Source organism: Copadichromis virginalis, linkage group LG5 (assembly GCF_057382275.1).
Source record: "Copadichromis virginalis isolate Kocher_CV1m ecotype Utaka linkage group LG5, C_Virginalis_male_GT1.1, whole genome shotgun sequence".
NCBI lineage: Eukaryota > Metazoa > Chordata > Actinopteri > Cichliformes > Cichlidae > Copadichromis > Copadichromis virginalis.
In genome coordinates, this window is record NC_140622.1 from 19,111,365 (window position 1) to 19,137,620 (window position 26,256).

Sequence of the window (26,256 nt, forward strand, 5' to 3'; positions counted from 1 at the left end):
TCAGTCCTGTTCAATCACTCCCATTCATTCCTGACATGCTACTCAGCCAAGACACGACCCAATAGCCCTTCTGGGAGGCCATTGTTTTTCACTGATGATATATATCGCAGCCCTCACAGCATTGTAGCTGTTACTACAATCTCACCACTTGTCCCAAAGCAAGATACATTTGGTGCTGTCACCCAGCTCCACTGAAAGATTCAGGAGGTCCAATATCATTTTTTCTTTGTTAGATTAATGGCCTCAAACTTTTATTCCGGACAGTGAAACCAGAGATGAGTCAGTGAGGTGACGCCACCCAGGCAGCCAAACGGCTCTGATTAATTTAACACACTCTTTATTGCTCACCACTCCCTAGCAACAGATCTAGAAATGGATGTAGTTTCCTTCATCCATCCTCAGCACAGCAAAATCTTCTACAAGAAGGACATGATGATAAGCACTGCTGCAGCCCACCACATCCAGCAGTTTAATGGGAAATATTAATGGAAAATATTTTTCACACTGTTTTGCATTCATAACAACATTTTCAGCATCCATTATGTTATCCTAAACAACACAGTATTACAACATCTTATTTTATTCAGAACTGCTTGAACCTTTTCTAATGCTTTTTTGTACCTTTTAACAGTCCAAACATTCATGCCTGCTTTAAAGTTACAGTGTGTGAAATTGAACCACTAGATGTCAGTAGACTGCAGATTGCAGTCAACTGAATTCTATATTTTTGGAAGAGGCTGCAAAACATTGTGAAAGGAGTCAGTGTAGTTCACTTCCATGTGATGACAGTAATAGTGAAGTGAGTTGTTTAGGATGTGCGTAAAGTTTCTGTCATTAAGCGCTACTTTTCCTGCTGTTAACTTGTTAATGTTAGCCATTGTTAGCTAAACTTTCTATGAAGTAGAGCTAACATTGTTGGACTTAGCAAATAAATTCTCACATAATATCAAAATGTAATCATACTGTATTTAGAATTGAGCAATCAGGGACACTCGACCCAAACACTGGCTGGCATAACATTAACAGATTAATGTTTCCAGAAACCAACACCTGTTCCTATGTATTTTTAATGGATCGGTTCATAAGAATGCATCACTCCGATCAACGTATATGTATGAGTACAACAACAACTTTCTGTTTAATAACCTAAAAAACGAACTAAACCTTTAACTACTGACTAACCAGTTGTGAAGGCATTTGATATTATCAGATTCTTCACACAACTACATTTTTCACTTCTTAAACCTACACATGTATCTCGATTTGTATGAAAGTTCTTCACATTTTGATTTTTGCCACCCTGAAACTTCCAAAAGTGTTACCATATTTGATTTGGGACATTTCTAAGTCAGATATTGCTTGTAACACGACCACTCTGAGGGAGAATGAGCTCAACAGAATCATCCAGAAATTCTGACTTTTTCCTGTGCAAAATATAAAAGTTAAAAGTGAAATTAAAATGACAAAATGACAAAAAAAATGCGTATTTGTAAATGTTTCTATAAGTAAGGTTTTTATGCTGTAGTGCTCTGTGCTGCTATCACTGATCACTGCTGTTCAACTTTGATCTGATATCTAATCCCAGACCACACCCAATACATGAACTCCCTTCACCCCGATAATGAAATCTCAGCACAGTATATTTACTCCCTATTTTTCCACATGAGTGTGATATCTGCTTTCATTTGAAACACGATGCACACACTGAGTTCAGCAGGTTGAAATGGGAAAAGATATTCTATCCTGACAGTGTCAAAGAAGAAGCATTGAGGGCATGCCCCCTCGGGAATACTCAGAGAACCAGAAGGATCAATGCTAATGGCAGCATCTGGCTGGTGGTTAGTATTATTGATACAGTCGCCCTCAAAAATCACTGACTATGATGTTTTTTTAAATGTGGGCATAAGTGCATGTGCCTCACATAAACACAGTTAAAGCTAGTGTAAAAATGCAGGTAGTCTCAGGATGGATAAGAAACTTTGACAGAAGCCATTCTGGCTGGTTGGAGCAGAATCTGGAAACAATAGAAAGTGAGATGAGCTCTGTGCAAATAGGGGGAGGGAAAGAAGAAAGCATTACTGATCATACAGCAGGTTGATTAGATTACAGAGCCAAGGATAACAGGCCATTTGTTACACAGAGAGCCAGGCCTCGGCAGTAGCTGCAGATCTGAAGTGCAGAGCAAAACTGAGTGCGTTTGTGTGAGTGTGAATGAAAGATGTAAAAAAAAGAGATTAGACTAATTACACTACAGGGTGCTGCAGATGATCCTTCAGGAAGAGGAAACCCAAATTTAAATCTAATCAGAAAATACTGAGTTTGAATAAAGGCTGTTGACTTATTTGTAATGGCGTGTGGGTATATGTGTTAGAAGGAGGAAATAACATGATAGACTGTGTCACATGTGTGTTGTAACATATGTAATCACTTGAATGGCTATGATTCTATCAGAGGTATTGAGCATCACCGGAGACACAAAGAGTGCCACACCCAGTCGACACAGAGCATGCTCTGTATTACATCAACTTTATGCTGGACTGTCTGCAGACCTCGCTTAAAATTGCTTTACACAAACAGGCACATACAGAGACTGCTGAGAGATCTGAAGGCATTGCCTCAAATCTTCTTTTAATGCTTAATATTTACGCCAGACTGAGTCATACTTTTTATAGTTGTTGCAGTGCCATGTGCTTATCATGTAATCCTCAATTATAACTTAGATTTCACAGTTTGAGCTAATATTCTTAAATGGCACAGTGGGATATCATGACTTTTTAGTTTGCAACCTTGTAATTACACTTTATACTTGCAACACATATTTGTTCTATTGTAGCTTATTTTTGTGTCTGCACCTGGAGGAAAAACAGCAAATGTAAAGAGAAGAATTCTGGGAAGCTGCACTTTATTGGCTTGGTGCATTAGAGTATAATAGAAATCATTTGTTCTTGGTAAATCACAGACTCTGTGAGCTTGCTGTAACAAAAGTCACTGTATGTCACCTGTTCCATCTGCAAGACCAGTGTTTCCATGAATTTACAATCCAGAGATACAAAAATCCAGATTTTTCTGACATACTCAAACAGGGATTACTGGGTTTAGTGCATTTCAAATGGATAGCATAACTGCAGAGTCATGGCTCTGTCCCAGACGCCCAGAATATCAATAAAGTATCCCATTACTATAAAAGGAGAGAGAGACAAAGAGGAGAGAGGCAGGGAGACAAATGGAAAGGAAAGAATCAGATCAATGTACCTATGTGATTCAATTAAGAATAGAATTTCACATTTTCTTATACTGAGAACCAGGTAACAAAATCCTCAGGTGGCACTGTTACTGGCAAGATATAAGAAATTAAAACTGACAGAGAAAACACGAGTTCAAGATGTCAGCGAGTGCAAAAATCAGAGAGGGGAGGAGGGCAGGAGTGAGGAGACCTTAGTTTTTAAAGTAGTGTTGTGGAAGCTGCTGTGGCTCTCTGCCAAATGCTCTGGTTAAAAGGATGGTACCGTCGAAACAGAGAGCAAGGCAGAGGATTGGTGACAGCACAGAAAGAGGCAGTCTTTCTGTGCTGGGCTCTGAAGGGTAGGGAGTGGTCAAAGCTGGTGTGCTGATAACTGATTGAGTAAGGAAGGCTTCATGTGGGTGGGGTGAGGAAAATGAGTGAGGGGGGAGGTGTGATGCTCATAGGGCAACTAGCCTGAGTGCATAAAAACCCTCAGATCTCTTCAGTCTGATGTCCTGTTGCTTTACAAGCTTCTTGAAGCCTACATCACTCCATCTATCCTCAGCGGCAGAGAGCAGAACCAGCCCAACCATGAGCCACTCTTCAGTGCATACCTCCTACAGGCGCACCTTTGGAAGCCCACACTCCATGTCCTCTTACACCCCCGTGTCCTCTCGAATGCCTGTTTCTGCGGGACGCTACATGCGTTCGATGTCACCTGTGGTGACATCCCGATCCACCACCTTCCACCAACAGCGTTCCCGCCCTAGCCCCCAGCCCCCTCGCCTCTCCTATGACAAGGTGGACTTCACTCTGGCTGAAGCCATCAACCAGGAGTTCCTCACCACCCGCAGCAATGAGAAGGCCGAGCTGCAGGAGCTCAACGACCGCTTTGCCAGCTTCATTGAGAAGGTGCGATACCTGGAACAGCAGAATGGTGCATTGCAGCAGGAGCTCAACCAGTTCAAGGGCCAGCAGCAGCACGGGCAGCCCAACCGTGCATCTGAGCTCTTCCAGGAGGAGCTGAGGGAGCTGCGGCGCCAGATGGATGCTATTGGTAAAGAGAGGGACCAATACCAGCTGGAGAGGGATAACCTGGCAGAAGACTTGGCCCTACTCAAGCAAAGGTTGGTACCAAGGTGACAGACAGACAGACAGATAGATAGCTAGATAGATAGCTAGATAGATAGCTAGATAGATAGATAGATAGATAGATAGATAGATAGATAGATAGATAGATAGATAGATAGATAGATAGATAGATAGATAGATAGATAGATAGATAGATAGATAGATAGATAGATAGATAGATAGATAGATAGATAGATAGATAGGATTATCTAGTTTTCTTTCCTCCCATTTTAAGCGAAAAGGAGACAGAGAATCTGCTGTGCTGCTACTTGACTCGTGTAAAGGGTGAGGTTGGGCGTGGCACAAAAGCAGCAGCATGACACAGAGGACACAGGAGGCTGCATCGTATCATATCTGCAATTCATATCTGGTTATATATAAATGTCTTGAAAGACTGAGTAACTAAAAGTAAGGTGAAAATGTCTATTAACAAAAGCAAAGAGATCAAAGGAAAAAAAAATCTGTGACACTGTGATTGATGCCAAATAATGTCAAGTTTTCTTGAATGCCAAATCTGTACAGTGCTTTACAAATGCACATTAGAATTCATGCAGACAGGGAGACAAGAAGAGGGAGGAGAAGGATGGAGAAATCGGACACAGGGAGGGGCTGGTGAGGACCAGCGAGGAAAGAGAGAGGGGAAATGGGACCAGAGGAAGAGAGGCTGGGTGTCAGGCGTGGTGAGGATAGCGTCAGGAAAAATCAATGTGACTCAATGACTCCATTAGGTGTATTTTCAGTGTCCCTCTGTGTGCTGAGGGGACGGTGCCATTAGGACAAAAGACCCTGTGTAACACGACATGAATTAAAGATGAGGGAGCAGGACCCACTAATCTACTTTATGTCCAGCCCGGGTAAGACCTCTGTCTGACATAATAGATGGGCCTGCCTTCACCTGCACTTCCAGACACTAACAGCCCAGAAGAACTTAGCAGAAGCAAACTTAGATGTTCTGCATTTAGGTCAAGGACTATAGAACTTTAACATACGTTCGACAAGAAATCCAATGAATAAGCAGAAACCTATAATTCATTTAAATGTTTTCTGATATCACGCAAATTCTACTCTTTAATGTTTTATCACAGTAAACTAGCTTCACTAGTGTAATGATTTAAAAAATATGTTAAAAAATTATAAGTGTGTGTGTGCATAACCCTTCTGAGTGCATGACCTTATTGAACTGCAGAGATGCCACATTAGCCAAGAGGAAGAGCAGCTGATCCCAGTGGGCGCACTCCCAAAAATCCTTTTTACAACACAACAAATTAACAAATTGATCCAGAAAGCTTTTTGCCAGCTGATGCCCTCCTGCAACCTTTGACTCAGACAGTATTCTTGGGGGGGGGGGGGGGGGGGGAATTGTCCACCTGTCATCGATCATTACTGAAAATATTGCATTTTGTTCTTAGGTTGGATGAAGAAGCCCAGAAGAGGGCAGATGCTGAGAATAACCTAACTGCCTTCCGCAAGGTAAACAACAGGCTCAGTGGACTGTGACTGATTATAGTGTCCCCTTTCAGGTCACAATGGACAAGCTTTGTTCCACCTCCCATACTTATGTAATACTGCCACAGTAACATTACAGGGCAGATTCCTAAAATGGCATTGATCCACACCAGTGCACACAGGAGCCTGTGTACATTTTTTAGTTAATGCATGTTTTTATATAAAAATTGTATCCTCTCAGGGTGCAGATGTTTGTACAATTGAAACACACATACAGTGAATGTTTTCTATTGCATTTTATTTATGTCTGTCATTGCCATTGTTTTATAGGATGTGGATGATGCCACACTGTCTCGTCTGGAGTTGGAGAGGAAGATTGAGTCTCTGATGGATGAGATTGAATTCCTAAAGAAAATCCACGATGAGGTATGGGGTCCTATCACAGCACCCCACTTCTCTCTATTTGTAAAAATGTGAACCCTCTTTCTTTCAGGGTTCACTTATCAAAGTACAGAATATTTTCTGGAGATCTAAAATTGTAACATTCTTTCCAAATAAGTAATTCCTCTGTGATTGAATGTCATTTAAATCATTTAATCTGATTATGATGATTTAATTTGCATTTAAATCATCATAATCAGATTAAATGACTTAAGTGAATATAACACTAAACAATTCAATTCAATTTTATTTCTATAGCTCCAACTCACAACATTTAGATGCCTCAAGGCATTTGAAGGTAGAGACCCTATAATAATACAGAGAAAACCCAACAATCAAACGACCCCCTTTGAGCAAGCGCTTGGCGACAGTAGGGAGGAAAAACTCCCTTTTTACAGGAAAGAAACCTCTGAAAGAAGCAGATTCAATGAGGGGCAGCCATATGCTATGACCGGCAAATACACTCCAGGATTGGATATGCAAGGATTTGTGAGAGACGTTCCTGTTAGTGTTGAGAGTTAAGAGTTAGCCATTATCGGTGAGACCCGGCCTCCGGTGTGGTATTAATGGAGGGTTACACAGATGTTTCTCACTGAGGAAAAGAATTTGAAAAGCATCTTTGCAGAAGGAAAACTGTTTTCACAATTTTTATGTGCTTCTATTCGTCATCAGGAAATCCAGGATGTACAAGTGAGCGTCCAAACCCAGCAGCTGAAGATGGAGGTGGACAGCAGCTCCAGGCCTGATCTAACTGGTGCTCTGAGGGAAATCAGAGCCCAATATGAAACCATTGCCTTAAAGAATATGCAAGAATCTGAGGAATGGTACAAGTCCAAGGTAGGCAGAGAGAAAGACACATGGGCCATACACAAGTATATAAGTATTTTTTTGTGTGTGTACTTCATCTTTTGCTTTTTTCAGTTTGTTGATCTGACTGAGTCTGCAAAGCGCAACAATGATGCACTGAGGCAGGCCAAGCAGGAGGCTAACGAGTCCAGGAGGCAGATTCAGTCTCTTAACTGTGAAATTGATGCACTGAAGAACACGGTAAGCTGGAGTACCAGATGGCATTAATCTATCATAATGTACTATACACAAGTATCAGCAGTCGAGATGTTTTTGGATGGACGTCTAAAGTATGATGTCCAAATGTGGGTTTTTTGTTTTCTCAGAATGAAGCTCTGCTGAGGCAGATGCGTGAAATGGAGGATCAATTTGGCAATGAGGCAGCCAACTACCAAGATAATATAGGCAGGCTGGAGGATGAGATCCGCCACCTGAAGGAAGAAATGGCTCGCCACCTTCGCGAGTACCAGGATCTCCTCAATGTCAAGATGGCTCTGGACATTGAGATTGCCACTTACCGCAAACTGCTGGAGGGGGAGGAGAGCAGGTGAGCGAGAACATGCTGCGTCCATGTCTTCATTAGTAACAACATGGTCAGTATCATCTGTTTCTTCAAAGCTTAGCCCCAGATAATGGTACAACTCAAGTGCAACAAAACAATTAGCTTTTTATTACACGTTGTAACACCATCATGTTATTTTTCTGTTTAGGATTTCTGTTCCCATCCTCAATATTGGCATGAGCAATCACCTTGGAGGTAAGCTACAGTTGTTGGGGAATTTTTTCACAGTCAAATATTAGATTAAATTCTCTCACATCTTTCCATTAAAGCTGTAACCATTTGATTACTCTTCACTTTCTTCAGCATTGTAAGAATTCCCATTTTGTTTCTGACCTGCTCTCTTTGGCTTAGTCACTGGCACAAATTGTAATGAAATAAAAATGTGTTGTGACTTCTTTTATCACAGAAAACATTTTCCAAAAGAAAAGCTCATCTTTTTACTGATTATTCTAACAGGAGAGGCTCATGCCGGGTGCAGATGTAAAAGTAATCTAGGATTCTCATTTAAAACAATGGGTTCTTTTACTTCTAGGATTAAGGGGGCCTAGAATCCCAGAACTTTGCCTCTTATCACTGTCCAGTAATAAACTCTTTTAGTCATTCATCAAGATGATTCAACTTTTCTAATAAATCTCTCAAAAGTAAAACTCATCTTTTCGTGAGTGCACATATATCTAAATGTTGAAATCTAAGCAGCATTTTAATGGAACCTTTTTGCAGACTATGAAAAAGCTCCGGATAGCATGGGCAAGAGGACTGTCGTGATAAAGACAGTGGAGACTAGAGATGGAGAGGTAAGGCAATTTATAGAAAAATGTTGCTTACCAAAGATCACAACACTGGTCACTGGCAAGTAACACAACGACAATATTAGTATGCATCGCATAGAAAAGTTATACTAACCTGGATATTATGTTCCTCTTTAGGTGCTGAAGGAATCCAGGAGGGAGAAAGATAGAGATTCTGGTGCAATTGACAAGGATGACAGGGATGAGTAGACAGAAACTCATTACATAATATGAAGGCCAGTGCCATGATAGAAACAAAACTGAAAATGTTGATGAAAAATAGAAAAACAAACTCCGATCTGTAGTTCTCGTTCTCACTAGTTACGAGTTTCACTGTTTAGCAAATTGTCTCTCAGCATAGGTGCAACCATGGATGAATTCCTTTAGACAGTGTCAATCTGGTGCTATTTAAACCACCCAAATTTTTGCTAAACACTTTTGCTTTCTGTAGCAGTAAAACCCCTTTATAAACAAACCGCAGAGGCCTTGGTTTACAGTGCAATCCTAAGATGATCTCACATTTGTAGCAGAGTATTAAACCACACCCTAAACTACATCATTTATGTACAGCATTTTAGTTGTTTGTGTTGTATAAATCTCTCTCTCTATATATGAATGCCTTACTAACAAACTGCTTGACACTGCCCTTTGGCCAACAAACCTTAAAAACCGACTGAGAACAAATCAAGATGTCTGCATTTGTTTTAGAAGCTTTGCTGTCCTCTTACTGTGCAAATCACCATTGACCAAATACATGGATTATTAGTAAATACAATAGGAAATTCTGACAGTGAAAATATGAATTTTGCTTTGCAATGCCGTGTGTATCTGGCACTGAGGAAAAAATATGTATGTGAGAATAAAAGTCATCCGTGAAAATAAACGCCATCCATGCAAATCAGTGTTGTTGTTGTGTGTCTCTCCATAACCTGCATTTTGCAATTTTCATGTGTGAAGTGGGTTGCATAATAAAATTAGAGGATAGATGCAAACTATCGATCCTATTACGCTAGTAGTTCCGATACCAATATTTAGCATCCATGATATCGATATGTGGATCGATCTGGCTACTTTTAGTATGTACGTGAATCGGGTAGTAAGAGAGCTGAGGTGTAGTTGGGAGCAAGACCACAAAGGTATTAGTCAATGACAGCTTAAAATAAATTCTAATAGTTTAGTTTATGCAACTCTTAGCATTTTTGCACACGGTCATATCCATCACACAGGACCCTTTGTTATATTTCATTTTCCCTGAGTGACACCTCCCAGGCGAACCTTCATCGCAGACTGCAGCTGTTTTCCACACATTTCGCGAACTTTGCTTCCGCCATACTTGACTCCTGCTGCCTCAAATCTCTGTATTAAGCTTCTTCACTTAAACTTAACACAGCCATGTCAGCGGTGTACATTATTTTTTCAGTCCCCAACTTAAAAAGGCGCTACCTGAAAGGCAAAAATCAGGGCATAGCTACTTTACGTCGTGACGACATTCTACATCCGCCTCCAGAGTTTTCGCTCGCGGTCTTGGCGCGAGACTTGTCCGGTTTGTCGCAGTTGTGTGACTGCAGGTGGAAAACAGCCGTATATTGTTAGAAAAGACAGCGCCAAATGCGCTGGTGGTTGTTTAAAAGGAGAGACTGAAACAACATTTGGACGACCTGGAAGGTAAGTACGTTGTTTCTACTTTCTTTATACTGTATGAAACGTAAAACCTAAGGTAGCTGCTCTGACACAAGGTTACCGATCTGAAGGAAGACCGCAGTCTTAGCAGAAATAGTAGCATAGTAGTATTATAAGTATATAGTATACAGCTCTAAATATGCCACCAATAACATAAGTCAGTTTTCTTCAGCAGGTCCTGTAAATAAGTAGTAGTAATTGTAGTAAAGCTAGATTGCACTCAGTTTGTACCGACACACTTAACAAGGTTGGTCATCAAGTCAAACACAGCTGAGTAGGTATATGGAAAAATGTGTCGCTTTATTTATTAGGTACTCATTGCTGGTACCTGGTTGGAGTTTCGTTTGCCTTCAGAACAGCCTTAATTCATAGTATTCAACAAGCTGCTGGAAAAATTCCTATGAGATTTTGGTCTTTATTGACATGACAGCATCATACATTCAATGGCGTGTCCAGCGGGGTGGCCTCGGGGGGCACAGGCCACCCCCCCCCCCCCCCCAACCAGACTGGCCACTCCAGGTGCCACCCCGAAGCTAAAATAATAAAATTTAATGAAATATCAAATATACCATTATGGTTTCACAGTGAAGCTCAGATATCCGAGGGTAAGTGAATGCAGCACCGGCTTCTGCACTATGCGCATCATGTTAGCAAAGGTAGGAGAGGAAAGACGGCACCGCAGAAAACATTTTTTTGGCGAAAGATTAACAAGTTAACATAGCTGGACTAGCCATCGGACGTTTGCATGGTGGGCTGATGACTCATTTATTTATTTATTTTTGTAACGGCATGAACAATGAGAAGTGGTGGATTGGCCAGATGCTGGCCGATGTGTAAAAATAACTCAGTTGTTTGGTGGTGGCTATGGCGGAGCTTTCACAGAGGCAACAGGTGGATGAGGGAAAGGTGAGGCAGGAGGAGGAGAGACCCGAGGCGGCCGCCGGTCCGAGTGTCAGGTGAACTGAACTTCAGGTAAGAAGTTATGACCTGCAGTCTATCTGGGTCAGATATAAACCAAGTTTAGGTGCAGTTTATTTTCGTTGTGCTGACTTTTTACAGTCAGTTACAATACCTCATACTGCGTGAGCTAGCATGACGAGTTTATACAGCTGTTCGGTTGCTATGATGTTACTGATAGTGAACGTTATTTTATTCATAAGGTTAGTTAGTAGAGTTGCCAACAGCTCCTTAAAAAATGGAATGGTCCCTCATTCAGAGAAAATATTATGCGTTTCGTATTGAGCTGAGAAGAGACACAGTTTGTCCCGTACTTCAGCTAGGATGGAAAAAGACACAAAGCTGGAGTTATTCTGTCTTTACAGCTGCCTCTTCTATTGCTACTTCAATCATGAAACTGATCAATGATCAGCTGATCGTCTCTCTTGTTTGTTTATCACCCACTTTGCGCCAGAAACAGGAAACCAGCAGATGTCGCGCTAAACAACAGCAGCACGTTTAAGCTTGATCAGCTGTTGTTAGAATTTATTTAATATTGCTTTCTACTATCAGCTGATGTTTGCTGGAGCCACAGCTGTAAAGCTGCTGGTCATGATGTCGGTTTGGATATGTGGTGAGAGGGAAACACAAGGATGAAACCAGGAGATGTCCTTACTGAATCATCAGAGCTGAACAGGTGATGGAGAAACAGGTTTACCTTTTAGGTGACAGGAATGAGTTGAAGGGAAGTTATGAACTGTTTCTGAGAGACAAATAACACCAGGATCCTTTTCTGTGTAGCTGACAGCTGGTAACTGTGCAGGGACGGGTCTAGCAAAGTGTTGCCAGGGGGTCCATGTAGGGCATTAACAGGGAAAGGTGGGGCACAAAGAAATACTTTTCTTTTTTTATTCTCATTTAAAATATTTAGCTTTTATTAAATAATTATCTGAATCTTGCGAACAAAGTTTTTATCTGACGTAAAATGTATAGAAATCATACATATACCAACAAGACTGTACATCACTGTCACAACAGCATTTGTTTTCATTCAAAGGCTTTATGGCTTTAATACCTGGTGGGCCAATCTGTAGTGAAAATGCCCGATTTTCTGTCCCAGTCCAGCCCTGCAGGTTAATACTGGCAGTGTCACCATGCCAGCTGACTGTATTTCATCATCAGCCAGTGTTGTTCTTGATCAATATTACCAAAGTTGACCATAAGGCAGCATAGAAAGTATTTACTTGCTTTCAGGTTTTATTCAAATATTAGTCTTTTCATTTGTTTCCCCACTTTTTTCCTGTTTCAAAATCAAACACCAGTTTGTGAGAAGATTATCTTCTTTTTTTTTAACAGGCATTGGTTTTGCATTGACATTGGCTAATTTGCCAATTGTATGTTAAAAATGTTCGTATTTTAATATTCAAAAATGTTTTTGCCCAAAACATATGTGCACTACATGTCAGTAAAAATACTATGCAAATATTGATGTCCTTGAATGCTGAATAAACACTGACTGATTGTATCTCTTGTACTTTATCAACGCAGTATCTAAAAACTTTGCACCGTAGTGGTTAAAATCTCATTCTAATAAGAGTTAAAAGCGCATTCGGTTATTAGGTTTACAGGGTTATTGAATTATGGTTAACGGTTGGTAGAATTGTTTTTAACATTATCTGCCAATTACATCTGCCACCCTTCTCCAAATCTGTGCCCCTACCTGGCCCCCCCAACAAAAATTTTCTAGACACGCCACTGCATACATTTGCTGCAGATTTGGTGGCACTACATCCACGATGAGAATCTCCTGTTTCACCGCAACCTAAAGATGCTGTGTTAGATTCAGGAAAGTGAACTCAGTGTCATGTTTAAGAAACTAGTTAGAGATAATTGAGCTTTATGACATGATGTTATCCTGCTTGTAATCATCCATCAGAAGGTGGGTTCACTGTAGGTATGGTCAGTAGCAATAACTCCGTAGGATGTGTTGTTTAAACAATGCTCAGTTTGTACTAAAGGGTCCAAAGCATACCAAGGAAATATCCTCTACACTATTACACAAGCAGCAGCAGCCTGAACCACGTTTTCACCAAATTATGACTCTACTGTCTGAATGTCGCAGCAGAAATTGAGGCTCGTCAGACCAGGTACCATTTTCAGGTCTTCTTTTGCCCAATTTTGGTGAGCTTGTGGTAATTGTAGCTCCAGTTTCCTTTTCCTAGTTGACAGGAGTGGCACCCAGTGTGGTTCTCTGCTGCTGTAGGCCATCTACTTCAAGGACACGTTTGAGACGCTCTTTTGCTAACCTTGTTTGTAAGGAGTAATTATTTCAGCTTGAGCTTTTGTGATTATTCTGACAATTTTAGGTCACTTACGCTGATCCCCTGGACCTCAAGGCACCCTGATGGTGTGTGGACTTATTCATGATGAACTGTGAACTTTTGGCAACGTGCAGTGCTCTAGGTTATCTGGAGGGAGACACCTATCACAAGGAGGCTGATTGCTTAGGTGAGTCCTATTTGAAGTGTAAATATATATGTAGTTGTTGTTTTGATCCAGAACAGTCCTCTCACAGCTGCCGTGTCTCTATGTTACAGAGAGCGTGAAAGACTTGATTCGCTATTTACGCCATGAAGATGACGCACGTGATGTCCGGCAGCAGTTGGGTGAAAGCCAGATTGTACAGAATGACCTTCTGCCTATTATCATTCAGCACAGACAGGACAAAGCCTTATTTGATGCCTGCATCAGGTACCAATCCTGAGAAGTCTCATCTATAAAATATATGTGTATATATATAAATATGCTCATCTGTATTTTAGCGAAGGTTGTTTGGGTATATTTTTTATCTTATTTTTGTGTTATGTGATATGTTTTGTGATTCTGGAGTAAAGATTGATTGATAGGTAAGTGACAGTGACAAATAAAAATAGTAATATTGTCCTTTAATACAATTCGTGTAACATGTGTTACTATGGTGACACATTATTGTTAGAAAATTAATAAATTTGATTCTCTGTCAATACCAGTTTGTTTAAAAAACAATCTGTTACTTAAAATCTCTCTTTCTTTTTTTTCTAGACTCATGGTCAACCTCACGCAGCCTGCCATGCTCTGTTTTGGTAAAGTCCCAGATGACCCGGTGTTCAGGCATCACTTTTTGCAAGTGACATCTCATTTGCAGGCTTATAAGGAGGTATTTGAAGAGCAATAAAGCAAGGATTTTATAAAAAGTGGTTTTTATGTAATTACAAACAAAATATTTGCAGACAATGTTTTTATAAAGCACACAATAAAAGTATCACTGTTGCCACTTTATCATTATCTTTAATTTTCAGGCATTTGCCAGTGAGAGTGTGTTTTGTATCTTGAGTGAGACATTGTACAACCTTCTACAACTTGTGAGTATTTCACTTGTTCAGATTTTTGTTTTCATTGAGCAGTTTCCACTCAGAGTAAAAATGCTTCTGATTCTTCATGCTTTTCTGTCTGCATCCTCACCTTTGGTCACTCAGGACTGGGAGCAGAGACAGGAAGAAGATAACCTGCTGATAGAGAGGATTTTGCTGCTGGTTAGAAATGTGCTTCATGTACCTGCAAACCCCAGTGAAGAGAAGGTTTGACTTAAAAAAGAGTTATGCTGATTCCATATAAGTGCAAGTTCTTCCCATCCCTAATCTCTCTCTTTTTATCCTTTATTTGCAGAAAGTGGATGATGATGCCAGTGTCCATGATCAAGTGCTGTGGGCCATTCACATGAGCGGCTTTGATGACCTGATCAAGTTCCTGGCCTCAGCACAGAGTGAGCAGCAGTGGAGTATGCATGTGTTGGAAATCATCTCCCTTATGTTCAGAGACCAGGTTAGACAGAAAGATCCATTTTGGGAGTGCACATCTAAATGTTCTAGCTGTTCTCTGTTTCAGTGGGTTTTGTTATTTTTGTTGTTGTTGTTTTCTTTCTTTACAGACTCCAGAAGCTTTGGTGAGTGCCGGCCATGCTCGTTCAGCAGAAGAGAAGAAGAAGGACTCTAATGAGCTGGAGGCACTGAGGCAGAAGGAGCATGCAGAGAAACATTCCCGCACTTTACAGAGAGGGACCAGGTGCAGACACACAGATGTTCTTTAGTGCCAAGTTTACCGTTGCCAATTACAGAAGAGTTTAAATGCACATAGATTTTCAAGTGGTGATGGGTCAGAGGTCCTGGGTAAACAAGGGTTCCAACTTGAACCTCTGATCTTCTCAGTCAAAATCACTTCCTTGCTGCAATTCGGAACTGTTTACAATAATGTGTATTACATTAGAAGTATCTGTGAACTAGGAATACTTCTGGGTGAGGTGCAGCTACAGAAGAGTTGCAGTAAAAAAATAGTTTCATGGCAAAAGTCAGCATAGCATTAAGACACATGGTGGAGTTGCAACAAGTTGGTTTAGAATGAGCGCAGATGGATGGATAAATGTCATTATATGCTTGCAAAAATGTTCCCAAAAACACTATAGCATCCTGAGTACTGAGACACAATGTATATGCTGTTGTTTTCCTCTTAGACACTCTCGCTTCGGAGGGTCTTTTGTTGTTCAAGGACTGAAGGCAATAGGGGACAAAGATGTGATCTATCACAGGAACCTTCAGAATGTGAGCTGTTCAATTTCCGTTATGAAATCTTTCCATTAAGAGATCGTGTTAAGAGAAAATAATTTATTGTGTCTGTTTTATTTTATTTTTTTTTTAAGTTCAAAAATTACACTCACGACATTGGCAAAGCAGTGAGACGTGTTCCCAAGAGGCATCGAAAGGCCCAAGAAAGTGGGGAGAAACGACGTTCGGCCTTAAATGTTCGACTTTTCCTGCGAGAGTTTTGTGTGGACTTCTTGGAGAACTGCTACAATCGACTCATGTACCTCGTTAAGGTCGGCCGCTGTTATGTGTCTTATTTTTTTGTATAGATGCACAGTGACATGCTGAACACAAGTTTTTCTCAGCTAAATTATTAAAATGGTTTTTTGTGAACAGGAAGATGCTTCTTACCTCGACATCTAAAACCATCGAAAACATCCAAAAAGGGCATCTAAGGTTTTTTGTTTTCACCAGATTTTTGTCTTTGTCTTCTCAACAGGAAAGCCTCATTCGTGAGCAGACTCAGCAACATGATGAGACCTATTACCTGTGGGCACTCAGCTTTTTCATGGCTTTCAACAGAGGCAGTTGTTTCCGTGCCGACCTAGTTTCTGAGACCATGTCAATCCGGGCGTTTCATTTTATTGAGCGCAACATTACCAACTACTATGAGATGCTGCTCACAGACCGGAAAGAGGCCACTTCTTGGTCCCGCAGGTAAGGCGATCGTTTAGAAGCTGGTTAATGGAATCGAATACTTGAGTCGGCCCAACACTGCTGCGATTTGTTCCTTTTAGGATGCACTTGGCACTAAAGGCATATCAAGAACTGCTGCTAACTGTGAATGAGATGGACAGATCGCAGGATGAAAGCATCCGGCAGAGTTCCAGCGTCATTAAAAGTAAGATTGTAGGTTTAAAAGTTTATATATAACTTTTGTTCAAGGTGAACAGTTTTTCACATGGTCTTCTAGCATATGTATAGTTATGATCAGACATTTGGGCATGAATGTCATGGTAAATTTGGGCTTTTATACAACATAAATCTTAAATGATTTTAAAAAAGAAGACTTTAGTTCACAAGTTTTAATTTATTTTGGATTTTCTCTGAACCACGCAGGGTCAAAGTATACAAACAGTCTCAAATATGTACCACTAATACACTCTTTTAACAAGTGGTGCTGAAGGTTTTACAGTGACTTTCAACTCGCCAAGGCCTATTAATTTCTCGCTCATGGTCATGATTGAGTACAACTGGCATGAAAAGGATTTGCTTGATAGCACTCATTGGATTGACAATTGTTAAGTACAATGGGGAAGCCCAAGAACTTCACAGACGTGCTAAGGAGAATTGTAGATTTGCACAAATTGGGAAGATTTCTTGGAGCCATTTCTAAACAACTGCAGATTCTAAGATCAGTAATTCAGACTTTGCCAAAGTCTGGAACAAGACCCAAACTGTCACCCTCAGATGAGAGGAAATTGGTCAGGAACAACCCAGGAACAACCCAGGAACCTCAAGGCTCAAGCCTGCCATAAACTGGAAACTGCTGAAAGACCAGCATCACTGTCCACAGTGAAGTGGATTTTACATCACCATCAATTGAGAGACAAGCCAAATGCCTTCTGGATAAAAGTTTTAGGGTCAGATGAGACAGAGATTGAGCTGTCAAGAGGTATGTATGGAGGAGGGAAGGTAAGGTCTTCAAACTTGACTTAATTTGCTGCCAGTGGTACTGGTACATTGCACAAAGTGGATGGAATAATTAACAAGGAGGACTACCTCCAAATTTTTCACCTTCCCCTCAAATCAGCAGCTAGAGGATCGTTACTAATATGAGCCAGATATTAGTGGTATATGTTTGAAATATAAATTCATACTTATTCACCCAAGACATACTGTAGAATTATTCCAACCTGGAACAAGAACAACTCACAGAAATTGTTAAAATCCAAAAATAACCACAACATTCATGCCCATCATGAGCCGATGTAAACTTCTGTCCACAACCGTGTATACCACTAAGACAATCCCCAGTGTTTGAGTTTGTCTCATCTGTTTACTTTTACTTTCTAGGTAACATATTCTACCTGATGGAGTACAGAGAGATTTTCCTGACCTTGCTGAGAAAGTATGATGAAACCAAGCAACCTCAATCCTACCTCAAAGACCTGGTAGAGTCAACTCACCTCTTCTTGCGAATGTTAGAGCGCTTCTGCAAAGGCCGCAGAAACTTGATGGTGCAGGTAAGTTCTTGTGCTTAATTTGCAATGTTTGTTTTTTTTCCGCCTGTCCCATTTGGTTCTTTTGCCATCAGAATTATTGTCTAAAGGCCAAGAAAGATGCACAACGGATTTACTTTACCAAATGAACCGTCCCGGCCTTGCCGTATTGGTCTATTTGATTCACCTTTGTTTTTATTGTTTATTTTATTTTATTTTCACTTGCTTTTGTTTTTTGTTTTTTTTAATGTTAACATTTGCTCTGTTAAATCTTCAGAGGAAGAGGGTGAAGCGGAGAAAGTCTCATGGTAAGAAAAAGGAGGCAGCTCCAGAAACTAGTCCAGAGGCCCTGGAGGAGACCTGGAAGATTGTAGAGGAAGAGCTGAAGGGTGCAGGGTTTAAGGTTGGTGTGAAGCTCAGCCTCAAGATGTTTGTTTGGTTATGTAGAAACATGAAATTGGAAAGTTACAAAATAATTTACCATTATCTAGAAACTTATAGACCTGACTGGTAGTTAAAAAGCACCTTTCTACACCATGTGAGCATTCAGAGTCCTTTCTGCTCTCAGGCACCTGATCTCACTCACATCCATATAGCTGTTTTATCTATGTCTACGTGCTTTATATTCACACACACTCACACTCCAATATTGTTGCATTGTAAGTATATTATAATATTATTATCAGGAGTAGCAGAGAGAAAGCTTTGTTTCAGAGCTGATTTTAGACAAGAGGTCTTAAAAATGTCAAAAACATATCGATGTGACAAACTTGCTCACGCTCAGTGTCTCCTCTTGTCCTCTGTTTGCAGTTGTCTGAATCTTTAACTCAAAGCTTAGTGCCGTTTGATGCCACGTCTGAGACTCCCCTTGAGGATCAGCGTACTGAGGCTATGGTGAGAGTGCAGGATGCTCTGCTGGCTCGAATGGGCCCAGAAGCTCTGGGGCTGCTGCGTGCTGCCAGGTCAGTAAAACTCAGTATTATTTTTTATTTTTTTATTTAAATCTTATAGTGGCCACTGCAAAATGTTTAAAATTTACAGTTTCTGAAGTTAACCACAATAGAGACTCAATTTGAAATCATGTGGATACGAAAAATGCCTTTTCTAGAAGAAGTTTTTAAAGGTTAAAAATTACTTTGTTTATTCAATTATTAAATTAGACTTTTCTTTCAGTTGTCCTAAGTTTCTAAGCAGGCATGTGTAGTTAGGAAAATGTTTGTGTTTTTTTTCCTTTCTTGTCATGCTCAGAGAGGTGTGGCCAGAGGGAGATGTGTTTGGTTCAGCTGATGTGGAACCTGAAGAGGAACTGGAACTCCTTAAGCAGATCCTCCATGCCAAACTGCCAAGTAAGTATTGAAATGTATATTTATCATTCTTGTGCAAAAGCCTCCATGCAGGATTCAAACCTTTGCTTTTGACTTCAGGGTCATCTCAGACTGCTGTGGTGGAGGAGGAGGAAGAGGAGGAGGATGGGCCAGAGATGGAAGAGGAAGAGCTGGAGTCTGTCCAGGTTTCTGAAACGGAGTTCAAATTTCTAGACTTCATCAAGAGGTGAGAAGTAACTTGTGGCAAATCTGTGCTGTAATCCATGCTAAATGTTGCCTTAGAGTCTGTTTGCATACAGTTCTGTGACTTTCCTAATGGGAAGTTTGCCCCTTCTCTTGGTCTTTACAGATTTGCCAACCCCGGTATTGTTCATCCGTACCTTCTCCTGCTGAAATCCTATTCAAAAAACACCCCACACACAAACCACTGCATTGCTCGAATGCTGCACCGCCTGGCTGTTGACCTTAAAATGGACGCCCTGCTCTTCCAGTTGTCAGTTTTCCACATTTTCAACAAAATCTTAAATGACCCTGCTGCAGCTGCTTACCAGGTAGGGTAACAACACTGGAGGAAGGCGTTTGGTAATCCTAGTTAAGTTTCTCTGACATCTGTGTGAGATAGCTCACTATGGGAGGTTCCTACCGATGCTAAATTCTGATACCAGAATATCCACATTCAGGGACTACCCTGACGGTGGATAATAAATCAGTTATGTCTGAAGCGCTCTTTGTAGAAGAAAATAAGGTTGCCTGGTGTGCAGCCAGAACATGCACTAAAGGGAGGGGACGCTGTTACATTCAGGTGAGGGAAGCTTCTGTGACTGATAACACCGGAGGGCACCTGGCATGTCAGATATCTAGCAATTAAAAAGAACACTTTCTTCTGCAAGCTGTTGATATAAAGCTTAGATATTACACAATCGCTTACATGTTTTTTTCCTCTTCTCCATCACAGGAACTAGTGACTCTTGGCAAATATTTAGTGAAGCGGTTCGTTTCACTGGCAGCACAGAACAATAAAGCGTATGTGGAGCTGCTGTTCTGGAAAAATGTGGGAGCTGTGCGTGAGATGACAGAAGGCTACACCAAAGAGTGGGTGCTTTTCTTTTTTCAGGTTCTGTTTACATAGACTTAATACATGTGTTCATGTAAAGTCATTTTCACATGTGCACTGCAGCCCTGAACTATTATAGACATTATAATACAGAGAATAATCTCATGTTTCTAGGCAGCGCCCCTTGTGTGCCCAATTACTTTCTCGTCGCTCATGTGTGAAAACGGTTCATGTGTCATATCATATGTGTAACAATGTAAAGCATGCATATGTATTTATGTCCATAATTTGAAGTATTGCATGTCATTGTTGTGAATCTGTTAGAGAGGAAAAGAGACCAGCATGGACTGAAGAGGAGGAAGAGGAATTGCGCAGACTCTACGAGGAGCACCGTGACTCTGACGGTTGGCTTTGTTTGCTGTTTGCACATCTTTTCTTGTCTCTTATAAGGAGTGTTGGGGTCATTACTCAAAAAAATGGAACATGTTAAATATTACTTATTCCTTTTGGGGCTTTTCTTTTGTTTTGTTTTAGGTAATGCATTGAGTTACTTAATGACTGTAGAAATTAAGTTGTTACAGTATTTGTTACATCCTTTTGTGTTACTCTATAACTTGGCCTGAAATACACAGTTAAATAATTGCCAGTTAAAATAAATCTTATTCTGTAGTCCCACACACATAAATCAACATCCTAATAATAACACGCATGAAACCTTTTATTGCTTGAAATCAAAGCAAATTTAGAAATCACCCAAAGTAACTTTAGAGCAGTTGTTACTGCAGTTCTACTGTAGAAATATGTACACATAGAAATAGCTTTTTAATTCATTTTTGACTGTCAAACCAGCTTATTAATAATTGAACCATTGGAGCACCATAACAACATAATTCTAACTGTGACATGATTACTGAGTTAAGTAAGTGATGTGTTACTGAAAAAGTAATGTGACCACATTAATGTGTTACTTCAGAGTATATTACACCCAAAACTTGTTATAAGTTACTAAATATACTTGTACATGAAGCTTCTGACTGCTGACTCTTGTGCATAGTGCCAGACATAGTGGAGACTCTCCTGCCATTACTAAGCAACAGCAACCGCACTCGGCGTCAGGTAGTGACGCAGCTGGTACATATGCGCCTGGTGGGCAATGCTAAAGAACTGAAGAAACCCAAGTATGTACTTGATTTATTTTCAATGAAGGATGTAATGCAAACTAATAATACAAGGCTGCCGTTAAAGAATTTTTGTCATATTCAAAGGAAAGGTACTGGAATTGTTCTGTGGACTGAAGAGCAAGAGCTGGAGTTGCAGATGCTGTTTGAGGAGTACAGAGACTCTGATGGTAACAGATATTCTCTTATTTTTAAACGCATGACAGAAAAATTAAATTTTACCTTTCATCTGTCCTCTGTTCCAATCTCAGTAAATTAAGCATGAATGCTTCACAGTATGTGTGTCCAGTTTTGACTGATAAAACCTCTGCTTTCACAGATGTGCTGGGTAGCATCATGAAGAAGCTCACTGCTAAGCGCTCCCGAGCACGTGTGGTGGACAAGCTGCTCAGCATGGGCCTGGTGTCTGAGAGACGAGAACTGTATAAGAAGAGAAGTCGGAGTGCTCACGGGAAGAGCACTGGAAAAGGAATGGTAGCTACTTTAGTCTTTTATACTTAAAATATAAGAGATTAAAAACTTCAGAACAAATAAGATTTGTTTCGGGGTCAACCTTCAGGATCAATAAAGTTTTATTGAATTGAATTGAAGTGAATTATATTTGAAGAAATGTCAATTTCTTAATAAATTTAAACTCATTTTTTGATGCAGACTGAAGAAGAGTTCTTGGCTGAACTCACACAAGGCACCCAGGATGATCCTGTGGACAGAGATGATGAATATGAGCGAGAGGATGAGTCTGAGGAGAGTGAGGCAGAGGACCTTGAAGAGCAGGAAAGTGAAAGACCACTAAATGGTGGCAGGAGGAGCCAAGGCATGCACTCTACAGGAGGAAGGAGACCTGATGTAGAGAAAATGGTGTATGCTCTGAAACAGGAAGGTGAGACAAAGGCCAGATTGCCCCTGTGTTCTCACTGATCAGAGAGGATGAATGGATAACATGTAATGCGATGATGTGGATTTAATGTTTGTAGTAAGATATTAAAATCTGGATTTTTTTTCCCCCCATAGGCATGTCTGGACCTTTGTTGTGGCTACAGAATTGTCTGAACAAAACAGCAGATGATCGTGAAAATGACGGTGAGTGCATCTGTCAACAAAAAAAACCAAACATTTTCCAGACATTGTTTTTTTTCTGCTGTTGGTGATTTTAGGAAGATATGGATGCATGCTGCACAGTGCGTTTAAAGCATGTTGTAATTACTTTTATTTGGCGCGATATTGAAATGATTGTGGTCCGTTTCCCAGGTTTGTCTCAGCCTGTTCCACTGGCCCCGTTCACAGAGTCAAATGAAGAAGCCATGGAAAACAAGAGCTTCCAACGACTGTTGCGCAAATTGGGAATGCGAGCACCTGCAAATGAACAGGTGTGTGCTTGTATGCGAGTGATATTTCACTGTCAAATGAGTCATGTGACATTATTCTGTGCTGTAGTCCTACTCCTAATCTGTTTTGTGCGACTGTAGTTTGGGCTGAATTAGAGAAATCTATATTTAGAAATGACACAGAACTACATTAAATACAAAAGAAAAAACTTGAGGTGAGTGTTGTTGAAAAGGGTTTTTGTTGTTGTTGTTGTTTTTTGGTAACTAGGAGTCCTTCTGGAGAATCCCTGCAAAGATCAGTGTATCTCAGCTCCGGAGTGCAGCTGCAGCTCTCAGCCCTGAGGAGGACAAACCTAAAAATGATGATGAGCAAGATGGGACCAGGAGCCCAGCAGAGGAACCCCGTGGGGAGGAAGAGGAGGACGCGTCTCATGAACAGAGAGCTCAGGCCCTGAGAGCTCTGCTGCTTGCACGCAAGAGGAAACGATACACCGCTGAGGATGCAGGTATATGTGGCAGATTTATTTTCTGTCTAGGATGAAACCATTTAATTACAGCTTACAGCACTTTGGCTTGTCACATAGCCAACAATGTAGCAGTAACCTTGAGTAATAATTAATGTAGTAGTTTAATCTGTTACAATAGCATTGTTCTCATAGGTTGTGAAGAACTGACCACTGTTTGTTTGCATCTGTAGTTTAGGAAAAAAGTAACAAAGCTTTAAGTTTGAAAAAAAGAATTCAGCTGCCTAATGCAGATGTTGTAGATTAAATCGAGGGTCATTTTGCTCCTGTGAAGCAAAGACAGAAGATGGTTTGAGGATTAGGATTAGCTGCCATCTTTAGTATACTGTAAAAGCTATAGACAGGAGCTGAGAAAAACAAAAGCTCCCTAAAGTGGTTTGGGGGGTGAATTCAGCCCTCTGGAGGTCTGCAGTCTAGACAGTGGAAACTTAACTGAATATAAAACAAACCAAAGAAGTGGAAGCTGGGCCTTATGCCAGGAAGCAGGTTTGGCCAACGACTCTGAGTTTATTAACCGTGAGATGAGGGAAATTTTGGCTTTTATGTTCATCCCTGAGTCACTTAGCAGACTCTGTGAACTAAACCTGGTTGTTGGCAGGTTTATTTCAACAAACGGAGTTTCCCTGACTCCCTCACATGAGCGCTTTTTAATCGTTTAGTTGTTAGAATACCTAAAAAGAAGGAGACAGTGATTTATTATCAGCTCAGAATAAAATAGTCTCCATCTTTGTGACTGTGGACATTAATGCAGCTGTCAGACTGTCAGCCAGTTTCCCTGCACTGGACACTTTTACTGTACCATAAGTTTATAACCGATCAATCGTCGGTTATAATGTGTCGTACTATAATCGGTCAAAGAGCTGCATCTCAGACTTAATGTGAATACTTGAGTGAAGATGAGGCTGAAAAGATTTTGATCCTGTATCTGCTAAAAATCTCAGACAAGTTTGCATTTCAGTGACCCCCGAATCTCAAGGTCAAGGGACTTGAGAGCGGATCTATCTGTTGCTCTCTTGGTAACTAATGTCAAAGATCAAACGGTAAACGTTGTCTTAGCTGTTTCTCCAGATTTGTATCCTCAGTTTGAGTCGCCTACACTTTGTCCCTGTCAAGTTATGTTTGAATAATTTGATTTACAAAAACAAAATAAATGTAAAATTAGGATTCCAGCTTCATCTAGTACAAATTCAACTTAACAGGTATTACTGACTAAAATTACACTTTTCTTTCCTCGTTTTTCTTTTGGTTTTTTTGTTGTTGTTGTTTTTTTTTTTAAGATAAATCCACCAGATTTTAAATGGAGGCTTTGCTCTTTATTTACCTGTTGCCATGGTGAATCCTGGTCTCAGAGCTTCACTGATGAGGACTTCTTTTCTACTCTCTATATAAAACTCAGTTTAATTTTTAATGTTGAATGTGCTTCCTATACTATTTAGCAGTTTTATCATCTGTCTGTGAAGCACTGCTATGTTGTATTGGGTATATTTTGGCTATGCCTTGTATTTTATTTATGCAAGTTATGCCAAACATGTTTTTGTTGTAGTTGCATCTGAAATTGCTAGAAAAAAGCAGGGTGCACATAATATAAAGTCAGAAAGCACATGTTATGATGAGAGTCCTCTGCTGTGCCAGTTTGGGCAAAGCAGTACAGCTGCGTTAGAATCAGGATGGGAAATGGCTGCAATGCTGGTAAAATTAAGAAGTTGCATGTGTACCGTTAATCGGGGATGGAGCAGTAATTACACTGATGTGACTTGTGTTCATACTGGGCTTTTTGTTGTTGTGGGGGGGTTTTTTAAGCTCCTGAGTCAGATGCCGCTCCTGTCGATGACACACATGATGTAAATAAAAGGTGAGGTCTCATCCTATGATTTTTATTAACTAGTAAACATAAGGCGAAAATCCTCAGAGGATTAACTCTTTAAATATCCATGTTTACATCAGTTCCCAGGACAGCACCTCAACTAAAATAAACAGAAGCAGAGTTTTGGACGATGACGAGGAGAACGGTATTGTGCTCCTGCTTATTTGAAGGGTTCACTGGTGTTTGATTATGACAGAGCTTGATTCATTCATTTCATTTCATCATTTTGCTCACACGTTGCTGTCTTTGCAGACAAAGACTCCGCTACTGCAGCGGCTATGGATACAAATGGCGATGAAGATTCAGACAAGGAGGACATCTCTGCTCCTGTGAAGAGAAGACGCGTGGTCTTAATTGAAGAAGAGGAAGAGGAGGATTAGAGACGGCCTTTAATAGGCTGTAAAACTTCAGATGGGAGATGCATTAAAAGTCCCGCATGTTGCACGCAGCCCGCTGGAGACCTGAAGTCCAGACAGGATAAACTATTAATGGATTACTAAAAAAAAGTAACCCAAAAGAACATATGGAAAATTAGCCTGTGTAAAAAAAAAAAAAAAAAAAAAAAAGAGAAGAAACAAATCTTCTTCTTTTTGTTCTCCAAGTGGACAATTTATTGGCATTTCCTGCTAAAGAAGTTCTGCTGGTCTTTAATTTTGTTAGTCTACATATGTTCTTAAAAGGTTCCCAAATAGATATCCATCAATGCTGGGAAGGTTGTGCATCATGTTTACTCTAAGATTAAACTTTTTATCTGAATGCTGTTCCATGCATACAAGTCTTATGTATATTTTCAAGTTCTTGTCGGTGTTGACTTGGGACTTGATAATTCTATTCAAGTGTACTGATTAATAAAACCACACTGTTGACAGAATACAAAAATGGCTTCCTGGCAGGATTTTTTTGTTGTTGTTGTACGTTGGCCTGTGTTGCACCACTAGGGGGCGTATACATGTTATTAACTAAGAATTAAGTATAGAATTAGTAACACAGACTCATTTTTTTTTCTCTTTATTGCTTTCAAATGTGGCTTTCAGTTTTTGAAAAAAATGGCTTTACAGTTACAGAGATGTACAAGACAGCCGGAACAAATAAAAA

At 40.3% G+C, this 26,256-nt stretch overlaps 2 protein-coding genes across 5 annotated transcripts; both read left to right on the plus strand.

Annotated features, from left to right (window-relative positions):
• The first annotated feature begins 3,719 nt into the window (after positions 1 to 3,719).
• prph (peripherin) lies at positions 3,720 to 9,329 on the plus strand. Its single transcript, XM_085456437.1, has 9 exons — positions 3,720 to 4,350; positions 5,764 to 5,824; positions 6,131 to 6,226; positions 6,914 to 7,078; positions 7,163 to 7,288; positions 7,414 to 7,634; positions 7,798 to 7,844; positions 8,370 to 8,443; positions 8,576 to 9,329. The coding sequence occupies exons 1-9, from the start codon at positions 3,734 to 3,736 to the stop codon at positions 8,645 to 8,647; spliced, it is 1,479 nt and encodes a 492-aa protein (XP_085312563.1). The 5' UTR covers positions 3,720 to 3,733; the 3' UTR covers positions 8,648 to 9,329.
• A 631-nt stretch (positions 9,330 to 9,960) lies between these two features.
• Positions 9,961 to 25,998, plus strand: timeless (timeless circadian clock). 4 transcript variants are annotated; one of them, XM_085456438.1, is made up of 31 exons: positions 9,961 to 10,102; positions 10,991 to 11,089; positions 13,420 to 13,561; positions 13,651 to 13,804; positions 14,135 to 14,249; positions 14,392 to 14,454; positions 14,569 to 14,670; positions 14,759 to 14,914; positions 15,021 to 15,154; positions 15,600 to 15,687; positions 15,786 to 15,962; positions 16,169 to 16,386; positions 16,467 to 16,570; positions 17,746 to 17,915; positions 18,169 to 18,294; positions 18,702 to 18,853; positions 19,140 to 19,237; positions 19,316 to 19,442; positions 19,566 to 19,767; positions 20,172 to 20,308; positions 20,595 to 20,674; positions 21,325 to 21,448; positions 21,536 to 21,618; positions 21,768 to 21,922; positions 22,100 to 22,328; positions 22,460 to 22,528; positions 22,697 to 22,815; positions 23,042 to 23,279; positions 25,098 to 25,149; positions 25,242 to 25,306; positions 25,414 to 25,998. In XM_085456438.1, the coding sequence occupies exons 3-31, from the start codon at positions 13,477 to 13,479 to the stop codon at positions 25,539 to 25,541; spliced, it is 3,750 nt and encodes a 1,249-aa protein (XP_085312564.1). In that variant the 5' UTR covers positions 9,961 to 10,102; positions 10,991 to 11,089; positions 13,420 to 13,476; the 3' UTR covers positions 25,542 to 25,998. The 4 variants fall into 4 exon arrangements, with proteins under 4 accessions (XP_085312564.1, XP_085312566.1, XP_085312565.1 ...); XM_085456440.1 differs by having other exon boundaries at positions 11,000 to 11,089; XM_085456439.1 differs by lacking the exon at positions 10,991 to 11,089.
• The last annotated feature ends 258 nt before the right edge of the window (positions 25,999 to 26,256 follow it).

Coding starts and splice junctions, on each gene's coding strand:
- prph (XM_085456437.1), top strand. CDS start 3,734: ATGTCCTGTTGCTTTACAAGCTTCTTGAAGCCTACATCACTCCATCTA. Junction 6,227..6,913: donor TAAAGAAAATCCACGATGAG/GTATGGGGTCCT, acceptor ATTCGTCATCAG/GAAATCCAGGATGTACAAGT. Junction 7,079..7,162: donor AGGAATGGTACAAGTCCAAG/GTAGGCAGAGAG, acceptor TGCTTTTTTCAG/TTTGTTGATCTGACTGAGTC.
- timeless (XM_085456438.1), top strand. CDS start 13,477: ATGATGAACTGTGAACTTTTGGCAACGTGCAGTGCTCTAGGTTATCTG. Junction 14,455..14,568: donor TGTACAACCTTCTACAACTT/GTGAGTATTTCA, acceptor TTGGTCACTCAG/GACTGGGAGCAGAGACAGGA. Junction 14,671..14,758: donor CAAACCCCAGTGAAGAGAAG/GTTTGACTTAAA, acceptor CTTTATTTGCAG/AAAGTGGATGATGATGCCAG.